Source organism: Oncorhynchus gorbuscha, linkage group LG10 (assembly GCF_021184085.1).
Source record: "Oncorhynchus gorbuscha isolate QuinsamMale2020 ecotype Even-year linkage group LG10, OgorEven_v1.0, whole genome shotgun sequence".
NCBI classification, from domain to species: domain Eukaryota; kingdom Metazoa; phylum Chordata; class Actinopteri; order Salmoniformes; family Salmonidae; genus Oncorhynchus; species Oncorhynchus gorbuscha.
Genome location: NC_060182.1, coordinates 89494095 through 89512802, shown reverse-complemented (window position 1 = coordinate 89512802; position 18708 = coordinate 89494095). Strand labels below are relative to the sequence as shown.

General features: G+C 42.9%; 1 protein-coding gene across 1 annotated transcript in view; it reads right to left on the bottom strand.

Moving 5' to 3' along the window:
- Positions 1-3622: 3622 nt before the first annotated feature.
- The window catches only part of txlnbb (taxilin beta b), a 15364-nt gene continuing 278 nt past the window's right edge, over positions 3623-18708 (bottom strand). The window contains exons 2-10 of the mRNA XM_046367426.1: positions 16985-17225; positions 16305-16396; positions 13257-13427; positions 10965-11159; positions 8822-8941; positions 8502-8576; positions 7521-7613; positions 5101-5196; positions 3623-4385 (exon numbers count right to left, since the gene is read on the bottom strand). Of these exons, the coding sequence (XP_046223382.1) occupies positions 3723-4385; positions 5101-5196; positions 7521-7613; positions 8502-8576; positions 8822-8941; positions 10965-11159; positions 13257-13427; positions 16305-16396; positions 16985-17216 (1737 nt within the window). The 5' untranslated portion in view covers positions 17217-17225 and the 3' untranslated portion in view covers positions 3623-3722. The remainder of the gene's footprint in view (positions 4386-5100; positions 5197-7520; positions 7614-8501; positions 8577-8821; positions 8942-10964; positions 11160-13256; positions 13428-16304; positions 16397-16984; positions 17226-18708) is intronic.

Genomic DNA, 18708 nt, shown 5'->3' with positions numbered 1-18708 from the left:
GCTGTCAGTTTCTCTACAGCAGGTCTGTCTATAGGACTGTCAGTATGTACTGCAGGTCTGTCTATAGGACTGTCAGTATGTACTGCATGTCTGTCTATAGGACTGTCAGTATGTACTGCAGGTCTGTCTATAGGGCTGTCAGTATGTTCTGCAGGTTTCTTTATAGGGCTGTTAGTATGATCTAAACAGCAGGTTTTGCACACACCTACTCATTCAAGGGTTTTTCTTTACTTTGACTATTTTCTACATTGTAGAATAATAGTGAAGACATCAAAACTATGAAATAACACATGTGGAATCATGTAGTAACCAAAATGACCAAGTGTAGTAACCAAAGTGACCAAAGTAACCAAGTGTTGAACAAATCAAAACTTATTTTATATTTGAGATTCTTCAAAGTAGCCACCATTTGCCTTGATGTCAGTTTTGCACAGTCTTGGCATTTTCTCAACCAGTTTCATGAGGTAATCGTCTGGAATGCATTTCAATTAACAGGTGTGCCTTCTTAAAAGTTAATTTGTGGAATTTCTTTCCTTCTTAAAGCGTTTGAGCCAATCATTTGTGTTGTGACAAGGTAGGGGTGGTATAGAGAAGATAGCCCTATTTGGTAACAGACCAAGTCCATGTTATGGCAAGAAAAGCTCAAATAAGCAAAGAGAAACGACAGTCCATCATTACTTTAAGACATGAAGACCCAGAGTTACCTATGCTGCAGAGGATAAGTTCATTAGAGTTACCAGCCTCAGAAATTGCAGCCCAAATAAATGCTTCACAGAGTTCAAGTAACAGACACATCTCAACATCAACTGTTAAGAGGAGGCCTTCATGGTCGAATTGCTGAAAATAAACCAATAAGAAGAAGATACTTGCTTGGGCCAAGAAACACGAGCAATGGACATTAGACTGGTGGAAATTTGTCCTTTGGTCTGATGAGTCCAAATTTGAGATTTTTGGTTCCAACCGTCATGTCTTTGTGAGAAGCAAAGTAGGTGAATGGATGATCTCTGCATGTGTGGTTCCCACTGTGAAACTTGGAAAAGGAGGTGTGATGGTGATTTATTTAGAATTCAAGGCACACTTCACCAGAATGGCTACCAAATCAAATTAAATCAAATCAAATCAAAATCAAATCAAATCAAATTTATTTATATAGCCCTTCGTACATCAGCTGATATCTCAAAGTGCTGTACAGAAACCCAGCCTAAAACCCCAAACAGCAAACAATGCAGGTGTAAAAGCACGGTGGCTAGGAAAAACTCCCTAGAAAGGCCAAAACCTAGGAAGAAACCTAGAGAGGAACCGGGCTATGTGGGGTGGCCAGTCCTCTTCTGGCTGTGCCGGGTAGAGATTATAACAGAAAATGACCAAGATGTTCAAATGTTCATAAATGACCAGCATGGTCAAATAATAATAAGGCAGAACAGTTGAAACTGGAGCAGCAGCACAGTCAGGTGGACTGGGGACAGCAAGGAGCCATCATGTCAGGTAGTCCTGGGGCACGGTCCTAGGGCTCAGGTCCTCCGAGAGAGAGAAAGAAAGAGAGAATTAGAGAGAGCATATGTGGGGTGGCCAGTCCTCTTCTGGCTGTGCCGGGTGGAGATTATAACAGAACGTGGCCAAGATGTTCAAATGTTCATAAATGACCAGCATGGTTGAATAATAGTAAGGCAGAACAGTTGAAACTGGAGCAGGAGCATGGCCAGGTGGACTGGGGACAGCAAGGAGTCCTCATGTCAGGTAGTCCTGGGACATGGTCCTAGGGCCCAGGCCAGTTGAAACTGGAGCAGCAGCATGGCCAGGTGGACTGGGGACAGCAAGGAGTCATCATGTCAGGTAGTCCTGGGGCATGGTTCTAGGGCTCAGGTCCTCCGAGAGAGAGAAAGAAGGAGAGGAAGGAGAGAATTAGAGAACGCACACTTAGATTTACACAGGACACCGAATAGGACAGGAGAAGTACTCCAGATAAACAAACTGACCCTAGCCCCCCGACACATAAACTACTGCAGCATAAATACTGGAGGCTGAGACAGGATGACCACAGCATGTTGCAACGATATGCCATCCCATCTGGTTTGCACTTAGTGGGACTATCATTTGTTTGTCAACAGGACAATGACCCAACAAACCTCCAGGCTGTGTAAGGGCTATTTGACCAAGGAGAGTGATGGAGTGCTGCACCAGATGACTTGGCCTCCACTATCCCCCCGACGTCAACCCAATTGTGTCACGAATCCCGCTTCCTGAGTCTGTGTTTGCCTGTGTTTCTGTCCTGGAGTGTGTTTCCGGTGTCCTGGAACGCACCCTGTCTGGTTGCCGGGCAAATTAGCTTGTTGGGAGATCGATGTTCACCCGCACCTGTATCCCATCAGTAATCTGCACACCTGTCCTGATCATCACCTCTCCCCTTCCAAAGTTCTGACCTGACATCCATTCCCTGCCGGATCGTTAGCCATGAACAGTATGTTGCGCCCACGAAACCAGCCTCCAGTTTATAGAGTTTGTTTTGTTTTGTTTTATTGTTTTGTACGTCTTGCTTACCTACCGCCGTTTGTTTTGTCTACAGCCATTCACCTGGAACCCATACCCCATCCCTGTCTGCTCGTCGCCAGTGTGTTGTTATCCATTGGATCTGCCTATCCACTCCCATCAACCCACCTCCGCTGCCCGCTCCTCCACCCGGAACTATCTACCTCCACGTTCTAATTGATTAATAAATACTCACCATCTTTATACTCACATTGTCCTGGTCTGCTTCTGGGTCCAATTCCGGTAAACCCTGACAAATTGAGATGATTTGGGATGAGTTGGACCGCAGAATGAAGGAAAAGCAGCCAACAAGTGCTCAGCATATGTGGGAACTCCTTCAAGACTGTTGGAAAAAGCATTCCAGGTGAAGCTGGTTGAGAGAATGCCAAGAGTGTGCAAAGCTGTCATCAAGGCAAAGGGTGGCTACTTTGAAGAATCTCAAATCTCAAGTATATTTTTTATTTGTTTAACACTTTTTTGGTTATTACTACATGATTCCATGTTGTTTCATAGTTTTGATGTCTTCACTATTATTCTACAATGTAGAAAATGTTTAAAAAATAAAGAAAAACACTTGAATGAGTAGGTGTGTCCAAACTTCTGACTGGTACTGTATATCAGCCTACTCCCAGCTGTATAAAGTCCTCAACAAACATTCTCTCTACATGTAGAGAGAGATAGAGAGCAATAACAGTAGATAATCTGTGTAATGTCTGTGTGTGCTGTTCAAAGGTTAATATAATGTGATGAATGAGATAAAGTTGATTATTACTAAATGCATTGGCTCTAATAAAGTTGATCTCACAAAGGTGTTTACATTCAATGTTAATGGTTCTCATTAGGAAAGGTAGCTATGCTAGATGTCTTACTGGTAGTTTCTCGTCCACAGTTCCTCAGCTTCCTTTTTCTTGTTCACAGTGAGGCTGGTGGGGAATAATAATCCATGTATTTTATTGTTTGTAAACATATCTGGTAATCACGTACAATAATAATCATTTAATATATGTAGGCTAGAAGCTGCATCATCAGTGCCTGAAAGCTTTAATTTAGTATCAGCACACAAGTGAATATAAATGATTTATGAATGGACAAAAGCACGTTTTTATTGTTTATTGTTAAAAATTCCATTCAAACAAGTTATGATCACATGGTCTCCATCTCTGATTGTAATTTACTGTAACTACACCGACCCTAGTCTAGTCAACTGACTCCATATCCCTATCTCTCTGCTCCTGGGCTTCGTCTTCTTCAGCTGCTGTCTTGTCTCCGTTACACCCCTCTATGTGATTCTTCTCTGGGGCCTTGGTTTCCTCGTTACTGGCCTCTGGGGCCTCAGTGTGTCCATGTGGCTCTGTGGTGGTCTCCTCCTCTTCCTCGTTGTCAAAGAACTCAGGCGGCACGACGTTGGAAAGGGTGAAGGACATTTGAATCTCCTGTAGACGGGCCTTCTGGGCCTTCAGGTCAGCCAGCTCTCTGGTCAGGGGGGTTGCAGGAGCGGGATTTTCAGTAGCAGGAGTTACGACTACGGGGGTCTCTATGAGAACAGGGGTTACGACTGCGGGGGTCTCTATAGGAACAGGGGTTACGACTGCGGGGGTCTTTATAGGAACAGGGGTTTCAGTAGCAGGGGGTTCAGTAGCCCTGGGGTTTTCAGAGGGTGTCTCACTGGGCTTTTCAGTAGCAGGTACCCCTGGATTCTCCTTCTCTTTTGTCTCCGCTACACTGGTGGCAGCCGCTGGATTAGCTTCCTGGAGCTTATGAGAGAGACTGTTCCTCTCCTCCTGCAGAGCCCGGCACAGTTTCTCCAGCTTCTGAGTCTTCAAGGTGAACAGCTCAAACTCCTTCTCCTTCAAGGTTTTCTGAATGGGGTAAAAAAGATACAGGGTGAGATTCGTCAAGATAAATCACAGCCATCATCCCAAATGTCCTTCTATTCCCTATGTGGTGTCTATAGCCAATAGGGCTATGGTCAAGAGTAGTGCACTGCACGAGGGAATAGGGTGCCATTTGGTACGCAAACACTATCTCCACCATGAGTCAAAGAAGATCTACAGTCATATTTAAGTCTTTGTTGCTTGTTTGTCTTTCATTGGGGTGGCAGGGTAGCCAGTGGTTAGAACATTGGACTAGTAACCAAAAGGTTGCAAATTCAAATCCCCGAGCTGACAAGGTACAAAATCTGTCGTTCTGCCCCTGAACAGGCAGTTAACCCAATGTTCCTAGGCCGTCATTGAAAATAAGAATTTGTTCTTAACTGACTTGCCTGGTTAAATAAAGGTAAAATATATATTTTTTTTAAAGATAGGCTGCAGATAGCTATCCCCCAAGCTATGCTAACCAGCTGCAGATAGCTATCCCCCAAGCTATACTAACCAGCTGCAGATAGCTATCGCCCTCAAGCTATGCTAACTACCAGCTTAAAGCTTGGCTAAACACAAGGTCATCATTGAAAATAAGAATTTGTTCTTAACTGACTTGCCTGGTTAAATAAAGGTAAAAAAATAAAAATGTCTTTGATAGAGGGGGAACATAAAAGCACACTGGGTAATGGATGAAACATGTATGGTATCTTACGTCTGTGAGCATATCGATAAGAGCTTTGTTGCAGCCCTCAAAACGGCTTTTCCATTGGATAGACTCCTTCTCCAGCTTCCTCATCTTCTTGGACATCTACAAGACAAAACATAAAGACAGTTCAATTGAAAAGTAAGGGATAATCAACAATGGGCTATACGCTCTACGGAAAATAATGAACGACATGGAAGGTATGTTCCACGACACGCTTGCAGAGTTCAACCAAACTTCCACAGAGTTGCATTATTTTCCAGAGAACGCATAGAGCCCAGAGTTGATTATCCCTGTTATACAATGGCTATAATTGAACACGTTTGCCACTAGAAATGTGTTCATTTGCAGGTCGAAATCTGTTAAACATCAACTGAAATAGCTCGCAAGTTTACTAGATACGACAGTAACTGTCAGCTGCCTTGGTTACCGAACAAACAGACTTGCTAGTTTAACTAACCAAACCATCTGTCCTAGCTTGCTATTATGAATATCGAATTTGACAATGCCAATAATGTTTTCAATTCGACTTTTGCTTTCAAAAGCAGCTCAAACAAAGAACATGTAAGAATGGGGGGGGTATATTGACCATATACCACAAAGCCATGAGGTGTCTTATTGCTATTATAAACTGGTTACCAACCTATTTAGAGAAGTAAAAATAAATGCTTTGTCAAACCCGTGGTATACTGTCTGATATACCACGCTATCAGCCAATCAGCATTCATGGCTCAAACCACCCAGGTTATAATGGGTATTATACCCATGGTTCTAATCCTGAATGCTGTATGGTTAAAACTGCTTTCCAGCCTCTGGATCTGACAGATACAGACCCAGATTCGATCCCAGGCTGTGTCGCAGCCGTCTGTAACCGGGAGACCCATGAGGCGGCGCACAATTGGCCCAGCGACATCCGGCTTAGGGGAGGGTTTGGCCTGCCAGGATGTCCTTGTCCCATTGCGCTCTAGTGACTCCTTATGGTGAGCCTGGTGCATGCATGCTGACTTCGGTCAACAACAGTTGTGCGGTGTTTCCTCCAACACATTGGTGCAGGCTGGCTTCCGGGTTTAGCGAGCAGTGTGTCAAGAAGCAATGCGGCTTGGCAGGGTCATGTTTCGGAGGCTCTCGTGGCTCTCGACCTTTGCCTCTCCCGAGTCCGTAGTGGAGTTGCAGCGATGGGACAAGACTGTAACTACCAATTGGATATTGTTTTAATTAAGAAAACACATTCCAGCCGGTGTCTATTCCACAAGTTACCACCGGCTAAATCTATGATGTTAAAATGTCTATTTTACAATCCACTGTCTCATCAGCCCAGCCAGGGAAATTATAAACTTGATCTCCACTATAAAAAGCATCTAGACATTATCTCACATTTCTTTTAGACTAACATTTAGTTTTCAACAGCAGAAATTTGTATAAACCTTGCGGTCTGTCTCTCCAACATTGTTTCAATATTCAAATTTGATCTCCATCTGTCCCATAGTGATGAACGTGTCGGGACGAGACAGACAGACAGACAGGCAGTGTTTCTCAGCCAGTCTAAATGAATCAGCTGGCATCATTTATGGATATATATACAAAGAAATGTTAATTGAAAAAAAGGTTAAACAAATCCAAGTGCAGCTAGTTTGCAGTCTTTCCAGCTTCAGTTCGAAGTGATTGTGTTAGCTGTGTTGTTGGCTAGCTCCCCTGAACAAAACAAGTGTGCAGATTTTCTATGCCAGCCGAAATCACGCTTCATTATCTCATTGTTGTGGATGTACCCAAATAAATGTCACTAGAAAACAGCTTAAACAAATGCAAATGCAGCTACTTAGCTTTTTTCTGGCTGTACTTTTTTACGTGACTGTAAGTAGCTAGCAAGCAAGGGAAGAGGACGTTGCCAGCCAGTATGGCAATGTAACATTTAGAACCAACGACTGGGTCCCGTCCAGAGATACAGAACAAAAAGGCTGAACGACTGGGTCGTGTCTCTGGCAACCGTACCAATAGAACGAATGACCAGCCGGCTTTGGTAACAACCCTACATTTGTGAGTCGGAACTATATCTTTTGGATGAAATAGTATGAATAAATTCATAAAAATAACGTTTCTATTGAAAATATGTCAATTGTTATTTGAATATGTTGGTAACCCGTTGTATGAAAGTGATAATGCCCTCAAAGCCGGTGTTTGGAAGATATATTGACACGGTTTGCTCTAACAACACCCATGCCAATATCCTCCAAACACCAGCTTCTCGGACATTGTCACTTCAATAATGCAAGCTCTAGAATGCCCTTAGAGCCAATCAGATATTAGTATTCAACAATGCCATGGTATAAATAAATGGAATGTATTTGTGCCATGGCAACACCATTGGTGTCATAAGATTATACATAATGTCATCACTATAGGAGAGATACTGAGAGTAAGCCTTTGGCTACCTTCTCCATGTCCTGTCTGAAGCTGGCGTACACTCCATTGCTCTTTGACACCGTCCCCTGGATTTCATCAAACTTCTCGGAGTACATGGAAATCTGGAGGGAGAAATGAGAAAGTTAAGTGTGTGCAGCAGTATGTAAAAGAGAGAGAGAGAGGGTAGGGGAGACAGACAGAGAGAGAAAGAGGGGAGAGAGAGAGAGGGAGAGGGTAGGGAAGACTGACAGAGAGAGAAAGAGGGGAGAGAGAGAGAGAGAGAGAGAGAGAGAGAGAGAGAGAGAGAGAGAAGACTGACAGAGAGAGAAAGAGGGGAGAGAGAGAGAGAGAGGGAAGACTGACAGAGAGAGAAAGAGGGGAGAGAGAGCGAGGGTAGGGGAGACTGACAGAGAGAGAAAGAGGGGAGAGAGAGAGAGGGAAGACTGACAGAGAGAGAAAGAGGGGAGAGAGAGAGGGAAGACTGACAGAGAGAGAAAGAGGGGAGAGAGAGAGAGAGAGGGAAGACTGACAGAGAGAGAAAGAGGGGAGAGAGAGAGAGAGGGAAGACTGACAGAGAGAGAAAGAGGGGAGAGAGAGAGAGAGAGAGAGTGGGAAGACTGACAGAGACAGAAAGAGGGGAGAGAGAGAGGGAAGACTGACAGAGAGAGAAAGAGGGGAGAGAGAGAGAGGGAAGACTGACAGAGAGAGAAAGAAGGGAGAGAGAGAGAGAAGACTGACAGAGAGAGAAAGAGGGGAGAGAGAGAGAGGGAAGACTGACAGAGAGAGAAAGAGGGGGGAGAGAGAGAGAGGGGGAAGACTGAGAGAGAGAAAGAGGGGAGAGAGAGAGAGAGGGTAGGGGAGACAGAGAGAGAAAGAGGGGAGAGAGAGAGAGGGAAGACTGACAGAGAGAGAAAGAGGGGAGAGAGAGAGAAGACTGACAGAGAAAGAAAGAGGAGAGAGAGAAAGAGAGAGGGAAGACTGACAGAGATACAGAAACAGTCTCCATTTACCTGGGCCTGCATCCCTTCCTCTTGTTCTTTCAGAATCTGCACCTTCACCTGCGACCGTGCCGCCTTATTTATCAACTTCAAAAAATGTCAAATGAAAATATATCAGTTGTGAATTCTTTGCCTTGTCACTGAATAACATTTTTCCATTATGTTTTTTTTGTGTAGCTTATTCCATGTACTGATCTTCAATAATAGACAGCATATGAATACACTGTATGTGATGAAACTCTTCTCAGAGTCAATATGACCTGAAAATAAAATATTTTTAAATTGTGTAAAATCTATTAAGTCAAGTCAAGTGCTGCAAGATACTAACTTACGTGGTCTTTCTCTCGCTTGTGCTTCTCCTCTCCCTCTGCAATGATCATGTTTGCCTGTTCAAGTTTAGTTTCCAACAGCTTCTGCTGCAGGTCTCTATGTTTAAACACCTTTTCCAGGTTCTGTGAGGTAACAAGAGGTAGATTGGGGCACTTTCACTGAGACAAACACTACACGTTTTACACAGCGTTTCCACAGGTAAAGAGTGGCAATGTCTGGTTTGTATCATTGGTGTATTCCTAGTGGTAATATTTTTGCTTGAAATGTGAACTTTGACATCCCATAACCCGAGCCAAGTTCATCAGACACTAACAATAATGAGAAATGAGACAAATGAACCACTGAGCATGGCCTTGACTCAAGGAGGAGCAAGCTTATATTGTCACACAGTGACCCCTATTGTTGCATGGGCCTGTTGTGTTCAATCATGATGGGTTTCTATCTCAGTTGAGTATTGGATTGGTTATAAGTGTGTGTGATGTGAAGTGTGTGTGATGGATGTTTGGAAAATTCACAAATGTTGTGTACAATTTAATACTAACATTGTAACATTTGTTTTATTTTAAAGCATCTTTGAGATTATCATTGTAATGAAAAACACTATTTAAAACACATGTGTGATTGTGTGTTAATAGACAGTACCAGTCAAAAGTTTGGACACACACTCATTCAAGGTTTTTTTTTGTGTTTAAAAAAAAACTATTTTTCTACATTGTAGAATAATATGAGATTCTTCAAAGTAGCCACCATTTGCCTTGATGACAGCTTTGCACACTCTTGGCATTCTCTCAACCAGCTTCATGAGGTAGTCACCTGGAATGCATTTCAATTAACAGGTGTGCCTTTTTAAGTTAATTTGTGGAATTTCTTTCCTTCCGAATGAATTGAGACAATCAGTTGTGTTGTGACAAGGTAGGGGTGATATACAGAAGATAGCCCTATTTGGTAAAAGCAAAGAGAAACGACAGTCCATCATTACTTGAAGACATGAAGGTCAGTCAATGCAGAAAATTTAAAGAACTTTGAAAGTTTCTTCAAGTGCAGTCGCAAAAATCATCAAGCGCTATGATGAAACTGGTTCTAATGAGGACCACCACAAGAAAGGAAGACCCAGAGTTACCTCTGCTGCAGAGGATAAGTTCATTAGAGTTAACTGCACCTCTGATTGCAGCCCATAAATGCTTCAGAGTTCAAGTAACAGACACATCTCAACATCAACTGTTCAGAGAAGCCTGCTTGAATCAGGCCTTCATGGTTGAATTGCTGCAAAGAAACCACTACTAAAGGACACCAATAAGAATAACAGACTTGCTTGGGCCAAGAAACACAAGCAATGGACATTAGACAGGTGGAAATCTGTCCTTTGGTCTGATGAGTCCAAATTTGAGATTTTTGGTTCCAACCGCTGTGTCTTTGTGAGATGCAGAGTAGGTGAACGGATTATCTCTGCATGTGTGGTTCCCACCGTGAAGCATGGAGGGGGAGGTGTGATGTGTGGGGGTGCTTTGCTGGTGACACTGTCAGTGATTTATTTAGAATTCAAGGCACACTTAACCAGCATGGCTACCACAGCATTCTGCAGCGATACACCATTCCATCTGGTTTGCGCTTAGTGGGACTATCATTTGTTTTTCAACAGGACAATGACCCAAAACCCACCTCCAGGCTGTGTAAGGGCTATTTGACCAAGGAGAGTGATGGAGCGCTGCATCAGATGATCTGGCCTCCACAATCATGCGACCTCAACCCAATTGAGATGGTTTGGGATGAGTTGGACCACAGAATGAAGGAAAAGCAGCCAACCAGTGCTCAGCATATGTGGGAACTCCTTCAAGACGGTTGAAATGCATTCCTCATGAAGCGGGTTGAGAGAATGCCAAGAGTGTGCAAAGCTGTTTTCAAGGCAAAGGATGGCTACTTTGAAGAATCTCAAATAGAAAATATATTTGGATTTGTTTAACACTTTTTTGGTTACTACATGATTCCATATGTGTTATTTCATAGTTTTGATGTCTTCACTATTATTCTACTATGTATAAAATTGAATGAGTAGCTGTGTGCAAACATCTTACTGGTACTGTAAGTAAACACATTCAGTTTAAACTGCACTACAATATCCAGAACGTTTGTAACAGGGCTCCGTACCGCCTCTCTTGCGTCGTACTGGGAGATGAGGCTCTTGAGTTTCTCTGCCAGGTCACTGTTCTCCTGACACAGCTTGGTGTTGCGGGTACTGTGCTCCTCGATCTGGACCTGGATGTCTGTCAGCGTGCTCTGGAAGTGAGTGGTGATGTCCTTCCTCTTCAGGTCGTCCTCCCTACACCTCTGGAGGGTCTCCTCCTGAACAATCACATGATACAATCACAGAATACAAGATGATGCACCATTAGGGTTTGTCCCCAATGGCACCTTATTCCCTATGTATTGCACTATGCCAGTTGGACTCCCAGACAAACTCATGTAAGGAGTGAATACACAGACAGTGTATTTACATACTAACCATACACCTGCCATATCATTTTAACTTAGTGAGGGCCACTGGTTGTTGCATCAGACCCGGATCAAATAAATATGCAAAAGTATTTGAGATGCACTTTGATTTAGCTTGATGTTTGAACATTCAAGGCTAATCCATTGGTTTCATTTTAAAGGGCAAAGTAAATCAATAGCATTTCAGGTATTTCAAAGTAGTATTTGATACAATTCTGGTTGGCGGTACTAGTCAGTGCGAGGAGAGCCTCACCTTGGACATGTTACACAGAGTGTTATGGGTACTGAGGCACACTATATATACAAAAGTATGTGGACACCCGTTCAAATGAGTGGATTTGGCTATTTCAGCCAAACACCTGTTGTTGACAGGTGTATAAAATCAAGCACACAGCCATACAATCTCCATAGACAAACATTGGCACTGAAGATACTGAAGCACGTATCACATAAAAATTGTTTGTCCTCGATTGCAACACTCCCGACCGTATTCCAAACTGCCTCTGGAAGCAACATCATCAACACAAGAACTGTTTGTCAGGAGCTTCATGAAATGGGTTTCCATTGCCGAGCAGCCGCACACAAGCCTAAGGTCACCATGCGCAATGCCAAGCATCGGCTGGAGTGGTGTAAAGCTCGCCACCATTGGACTCTGGAGCAGTGGAAATGGGTTCTCTAGATTGATGAATCACGCTTCACAATCTGGCAGTCCGACGGACGAATCTGGGCTTGGCAGATGCCAGGAGAATAATGGTCTGGGGCTGTTTTTCATGGTTTGGGGTAGGCCCCTTAGTTCCAGTGAAGGGAAATCTTAACACTACAGCATACAATGACATTCTAGACGATTCTGTGCTAGAATGTCAAAGAAGGCGCTTTCCTGTTTCAGCATAACAATGCCCCGTTTGTCGAGATCGGTGTGGAAGAACTTGACTGGCCTGCACAGAGCCCTAACCTCAACCTTATCGAACAAATTTGGGATGAATTGGAACTGCGAGCCAGGCCTTATCGCCCAACATCAGTGCCCAACCTCACTCATTTTCTTGTGGCTGAATGGAAGCAAGTCCCAGCAGCAATGTTCCTGTCAGGCGTGTGCGTACTTGTGGTGAAGTCAGGTGCAGGAGAGCAGAGAATTGTGAACAGGCGCACACTTTATTTCGGCAGGAGAAAGATTACAGACGGGCGCGGCTGCTTCAAAAACCTCCAGCCAACAAGGCAAAGTGTAAACCACGCAAAAACAGTCACAAATTGTAAATGTTTAACCATTCAAACAAGCTTCGTGAAAATACACGGAAATAACGAACGCCATCCTGGCGCGTTACAAAACACTTAACACACAAACAATTTCACACAAAAACATGGAGGGGGGGGGGGAGTAAATATATGCAGTGTGATTAGGGAATGTAAACCAGGTGTGAAGGGAACAAGACAAAACAAATGGAACAATGAGAAAATGGAGCGGCGATGGCTAGAAAGCCGGTGACGTCGACCGCCGAACGCCGCCGGAACAAGGAGAGGAGCCGACTTCGGCGGAAGTCGTGACAGTTCCAACATCTAGTGGAAAGCCTTCCCAGAAGACTGGAGGCTGTTATAGCAGCAATGTTCCAACATCTAGTGGAAAGCCTTCCCAAAAGAGTGGAGGCTGTTAAAGCAGCAATGTTCCAACATCTAGTGGAAAGCCTTCCCAGAAGACTGGAGGCTGTTATAGCAGCAATGTTCCAACATCTAGTGGAAAGCCTTCCCAGAAGAGTGGAGGCTGTTAAAGCAGCAATGTTCCAACATCTAGTGGAAAACCTTCCCAGAAGAGTGGAGGCTGTTAAAGCAGCAAAAGGGGACCAACTCCATATTAATACCCATGATTTTGGAATGAGATGTTTGACAGGCAGGTGTCCACATACTTTTGTAATGTAGTGTCATGTAGTGTAAATCATGCTACAATGAGAGGCTCACCTTGAGGGTCTTGTTGTGTCTCTGCAGCTCCCTACACAGGGACTCCAACTTGCTGCGGGCCAGAACAGCCCTGCTGTGTTCACTCTGGAGCTGGTCCTTCTCTTTCATCACCTGGAGAAGCTTCTTCTGCAGAAACTTCAGCTGCTTCTGGTCACCCCGGTGCTCATCCAGCTACACACACACACACACACACACACACACACACACACACACACACACACACACACACACACACACACACACACACACACACACACACACACACACACACACACACACACACACACACACACACACACACACAAATAAAGACACAGAAACACAAACCCACACACATACATAATTTTTCCTCTTCACAAACAAAACAAATCTATGTAGTATAAAGTGCATTTAGAAAGTATTCAGACCCCTTAACTTTTTCCACATTTTGTTACATTACAGCCTTTTTTTCTCATCAATCTACACAATTCCCCATAATGACAAAGCGAGAAAAAAATGAATTTTTTGCATCAGTATTCAGACCCTTTGCTAAAAAAAACTAAATTGAGCTCAGGTGCATCCTGTTTCCATTGATCATCCTTGAGATGTTTCTGCAACTTGATTAGAATCCACCTTTGGTAAATTCAATTGATTGGACATGATTTGGAGAGATGATTTGGAAAGGCACACATCTGTCTATATAATATCCCACAGTTGAAAATGCATGTGTTGTCCGTAGAGCTCAGAGTCAGGATTGTGTCAAGGCACAGATCTGGGGAAGGGTATCAAAACATTTCTGCAGCATTAAAGGTCCCCAAAAACACAGTGGCCTCCATCATTCTTATATTGAAGAAGTTTGGAACCACCAAGACTCTTCTTAGAGCTGGCCACCCGGACAAACTGAGCAATCTGGGGAGAAGGGCCTTGGTCAGTGAAGTGACGAAGAGCCTGACCGTCACTCTGTCAGAGCTCTAGTGTTCCTATGTGGAGATGGGAGAACCTTCCAGAAGGACAACCATCTCTGCAGCACACCACCAATCAGTCATTTAGGGTAGAGTGGCCAGATGGAAGCCACTCCTTAGTAAAATGCACACAATAGCCTGCTTGGAGTTTGCCAAAAGGTACCTAAAGGACTCTCAGACCATGAGAAACAATATTCTCTGGTCTGATGAAACCAAGATTGAACTCTTCGGCTTGAGTGCCAAGCGTCATGTCTTGAGGAAACCTGGCACCATCCCTACAGTGAAGCATAGTGGTAGCAGCATCATGCTGTGGGGATGTTTTTCAGAGGCAGGGACTGAATTGAGCAAAGAGATCCTTGATGAAAACCTGCTCCAGAGCGCTCAGGACCTCAGACTGGGGCGAAGGTTCAGCTTCCAACGGGACAACAACCCTAAGCACACAGCCAAGACAACGCAGGAGTGACTTCAGGACAAGTCTCTGAATGTCCTTGAGTGGCCCAGACAGAGCCTGGACTTGAATCCGATCTAACATCTCTGGAGTGACGTGAAAATAGCTGTGAAAAAGGGGTACACATTTTTTATTTAAAAATAAAAAATATAAATAAATAGCTGTACAGTGACGCTCCCCATCCAACCTGACAGAGCTTTAGAGGATCTACAGAGAAGAATGGCAGAAACTCCCCAAATACAGGTGTGCTGAGCTTGTAGCTTCATACCCAAGAAGACTCAAGGCTGTAATCGCTGCCAAAGTTGCTTCAACAAAGTACTGATTAAAGGGACTGAATACTCATGTAAATGTGATATTTTGTTTATTTTTATGCAAAAATTTCTGAGGGGAAAAAACTATTTAATCCATTTTACAATAAGTCTGTAATGTAACAAAATGTGGAAAAAGTCAAGTGGTCTGAATACTTTCTGAATCCACTGTACGTCTAGACCAGAGATGGCCCACCTTTTGAAAACCCTCGGATTAAATGTTATATTTATTTGGAATCAGTCGGGGTCTCTGTTTAATGTTGCGAAATATAATAGTAGAATACACAAGGTGCAATTTCGAAATGTTGTTGTGCATCAGCAGTTCTCTCTTGTTATTGTCAGTCACTGATAGTCACTCAATTAGCCCATGTCAGCTAACATTTTTTAGATTAGTACGTTAGTCTAGCGGCAAGCTATCTTAATTTGGTAATCCCGGTTGAATTATCACCCGGGGGGCCTGGATTGATTTTATTAGTCAGTCTCACTCAGATATCACACTAAAAACGACAAACATTTCCCTCCGCTGTCATGACGTGCCCTGTGGGAAGGATCATCTCTCTCTCTCTCTCTCTCTCTCTCTCTCTCTCTCTCTCTCTCTCTCTCTCTCTCTCTAACTGCCACACCCCTTCACACAGGTGTGAACAGTCTTTAGACATAGTTTCAGACTATTTGGATATAAAGAGAATCTTTAAGGAACAAAATAAACATGTATTGTGTGACTGGGAGTCTCGTGAGTGCAAACATATGAAGATCATCAAAGGTAAGCGATTATTTGTATTGCTTTTCTGACTTTCATGACCAATCTACTTTGCTGCTAGCTGTTTGTAATGTTTTGTCTGCTGAAAGCTGTCCTCACATAATCACATGGTTTGCTTTCACCGTAAAGCTTTTTTGAAATCTGACACGCCAGGTGGATTAACAACAAGCTAAGCTGTGTTTTGATACATTGCACTTGTGATTTCATGAAAATTAAATATTTTTAGTTATTTAATTTGAATTTGGCGCTCTGCAATTCACCAGATGTTGATGAAAATGATCCCGCTAAAGGGATCGGTGCTCCAAGATTAAAAAACAACAAGAAAATGATGCCGTCTGGTTTGCTTAATACAAGGAACATGAAAATATTTATACTTTTACATTTACTTTTGATACTTAAGTATATTTAAAAACAAATACTTTTGGACTTTTACTCAAGTAGTATTTTAGTAGGTAACTTTCACTTTTACTTGAGTCATTTTCTATTAAGATATATTTACTTTTACTCAAGTATGACAATTGGGTACTTTTTCCATCAGTACTAACTCTGAAGCATGGATCAACACTGCCTCATGGATCAGCATGCCCCGCTCACCAGCTCAGCATGTTTCTTGATGATGGCCTCCAGTTTCTGCTCTGGAGTGCCGAGCTTGTTCAAACTCTGCATCAATAGCATGGCCTCTTTACCTGAACAGAGATCGTGTTATAGTACAGTTAATAACACAAAAACTATTGATACACTGTAACACTAGAACTATTGATACACTGTAACAATAGAACTATTGATACACTGTAACACTAGAACTATTGATACACTGTAACAATAGAACTATTGATACACTGTAACACTAGAACTATTGATACACTGTAACACTAGAACTATTGATACACTGTAACACTAGAACTATTGATACACTGTAACACTAGAACTATTGATACACTGTAACACTAGAACTATTGATACACTGTAACACTAGAACTATTGATACACTGTAACACTAGAACTATTGATACACTGTAACACTAGAACTATTGATACACTGTAACACTAGAACTATTGATACACTGTAACACTAGAACTATTGATACACTGTAACACTAGAACTATTGATACACTGTAACACTAGAACTATTGATACACTGTAACACTAGAACTATTGATACACTGTAACACTAGAACTATTGATACACTGTAACACTATAACCATTGATACACTGTAACACTAGAACTGTTGATTCTGAATAGAACCAAAGAAGAAGAAGAAAAGAACCCACCAAGGCTTTTCAGCATCTTCTTCTCTAGTTTCTGGTCCTTGGCAGTGCTCTTCTTAGTGACCTGCTCCTTCAGCGCCTCCTCTTCCACCTCCTCCTGCTCCGTGGGCTCCTCACTGGCCTCCTGGTAGGTACTGATGATGTCCTCTAGCTGCTTGCTCAGGTCCTCTGTCAAGTCCACCTGACCTTGACCCTGGGCTGGCTCCCCCTGGCCACTCACCTGACACGTCTCCATTCTGATAGGCTAGCAACGAGAGAGAGAATGATACAGCATATAATTAGAATGACTAAAACTAATGTGGTTATATTCTAGTTCAATGTTTCCATGAAGGATGGTCATTAATGAGACAAGTCCTGGAGACTATGCGCTATTACACAAACTCACAATGCAAATCCCCCGATTGGTTCCTCATGCTCGGGTAATGAAAGCAATCAAATACGCTGAGTGTACAAAACATTAGGAACACCTTCCTAATATTGAGTTGCACTCTCCTTTTGCCCTCAGAACAGCCTTAAATAATTGGCCATGGACTCTATAAGGTGTCGAAAGGGTTCCACAGCGATGCTGGCCCATGTTGACTCCAATGCTTCCCACATTTGAGTCAAGTCGGCTGGATGTCCTTTAGGTGGTGGACCATTATCGATACACACGGGAAACTGTTGAGCGTGAAAAACCCAGCAGCGTTGCAGCTCTTGACACACTCAAATCCGTGCGGCTGGCACCTGCTACCACACCCCTGTTCAAAGGCACTTAAATATTTTGTCTTCCCCATTCACCCTCTGAATGACACACGTACACATTCCATGTCTCAATTGTCTCAAGGCTTAAAAATCCTTACTTAACCTGTCTCCTCCCCTTCGTCTACACTGATTGAAGTGGATTTAACAAGTGACATCAATAAGGGATCATAGTGTTCACCTGAATTCACCTAGTCAGTCTATGTCATGGAAAGAGCATGTGTTCCTAATGTTTTGTCCACTCAGTGTATACTAATATACTTCTACTATTATACTACTGTATAAGGGGAAAACATTCAAGCCAAGGTCAATCCAAACTTCAACAGAATGGCTTTAACATCATTTCCAATATTATTCAAACTCGTTTCTCTTGATTTGTATCTATTTAATGACCCTAAATGACATAGTCAATCAGATTCCCAACTTATAATATATCAACTGAAGTCTGGTGGTAGAGCTTGACTGTGGCCTGTTTATGTGCATATAATTAGTCTGCTGCCTGGGTGCAAAGCCTCTACTCATTCTCCACTTCCCGCTGCTCAGTGCTTTCACAGGCAGAGCTGAGTTGTCAGAGCACTTGCCACCTGTTCTGGGCACACATGCTATTTTAGGAACTTCTTAATATGGTCATGTTATTTATTTATTTCAAAACCTCACTTTAGTTGGTATAAATTGTAGTAGTATATGGCTTGATGAAACTAATACCAGCACTTGAAATACCCAGAACAGTGAGTACACAACAGAGTTGCAGTTGCATTTTACCCAGAAGAAGTAACACATGTATTTTTATTGTAATACTATATTCCACAGCTTCCTGTCTAAAAATGGGACACTTTTGCATGTGTATGTATTTCTAATGAATCTTTCAGATAGAGCAGTGTGATTGGACATCGCCCTCCAAGCAGCCTGCCTAATCCATTCCACCAATGACTTTTGGAACCGAACACTAATTTGATACAACAGAAGGCCTATATTGTACTTGACAAGTT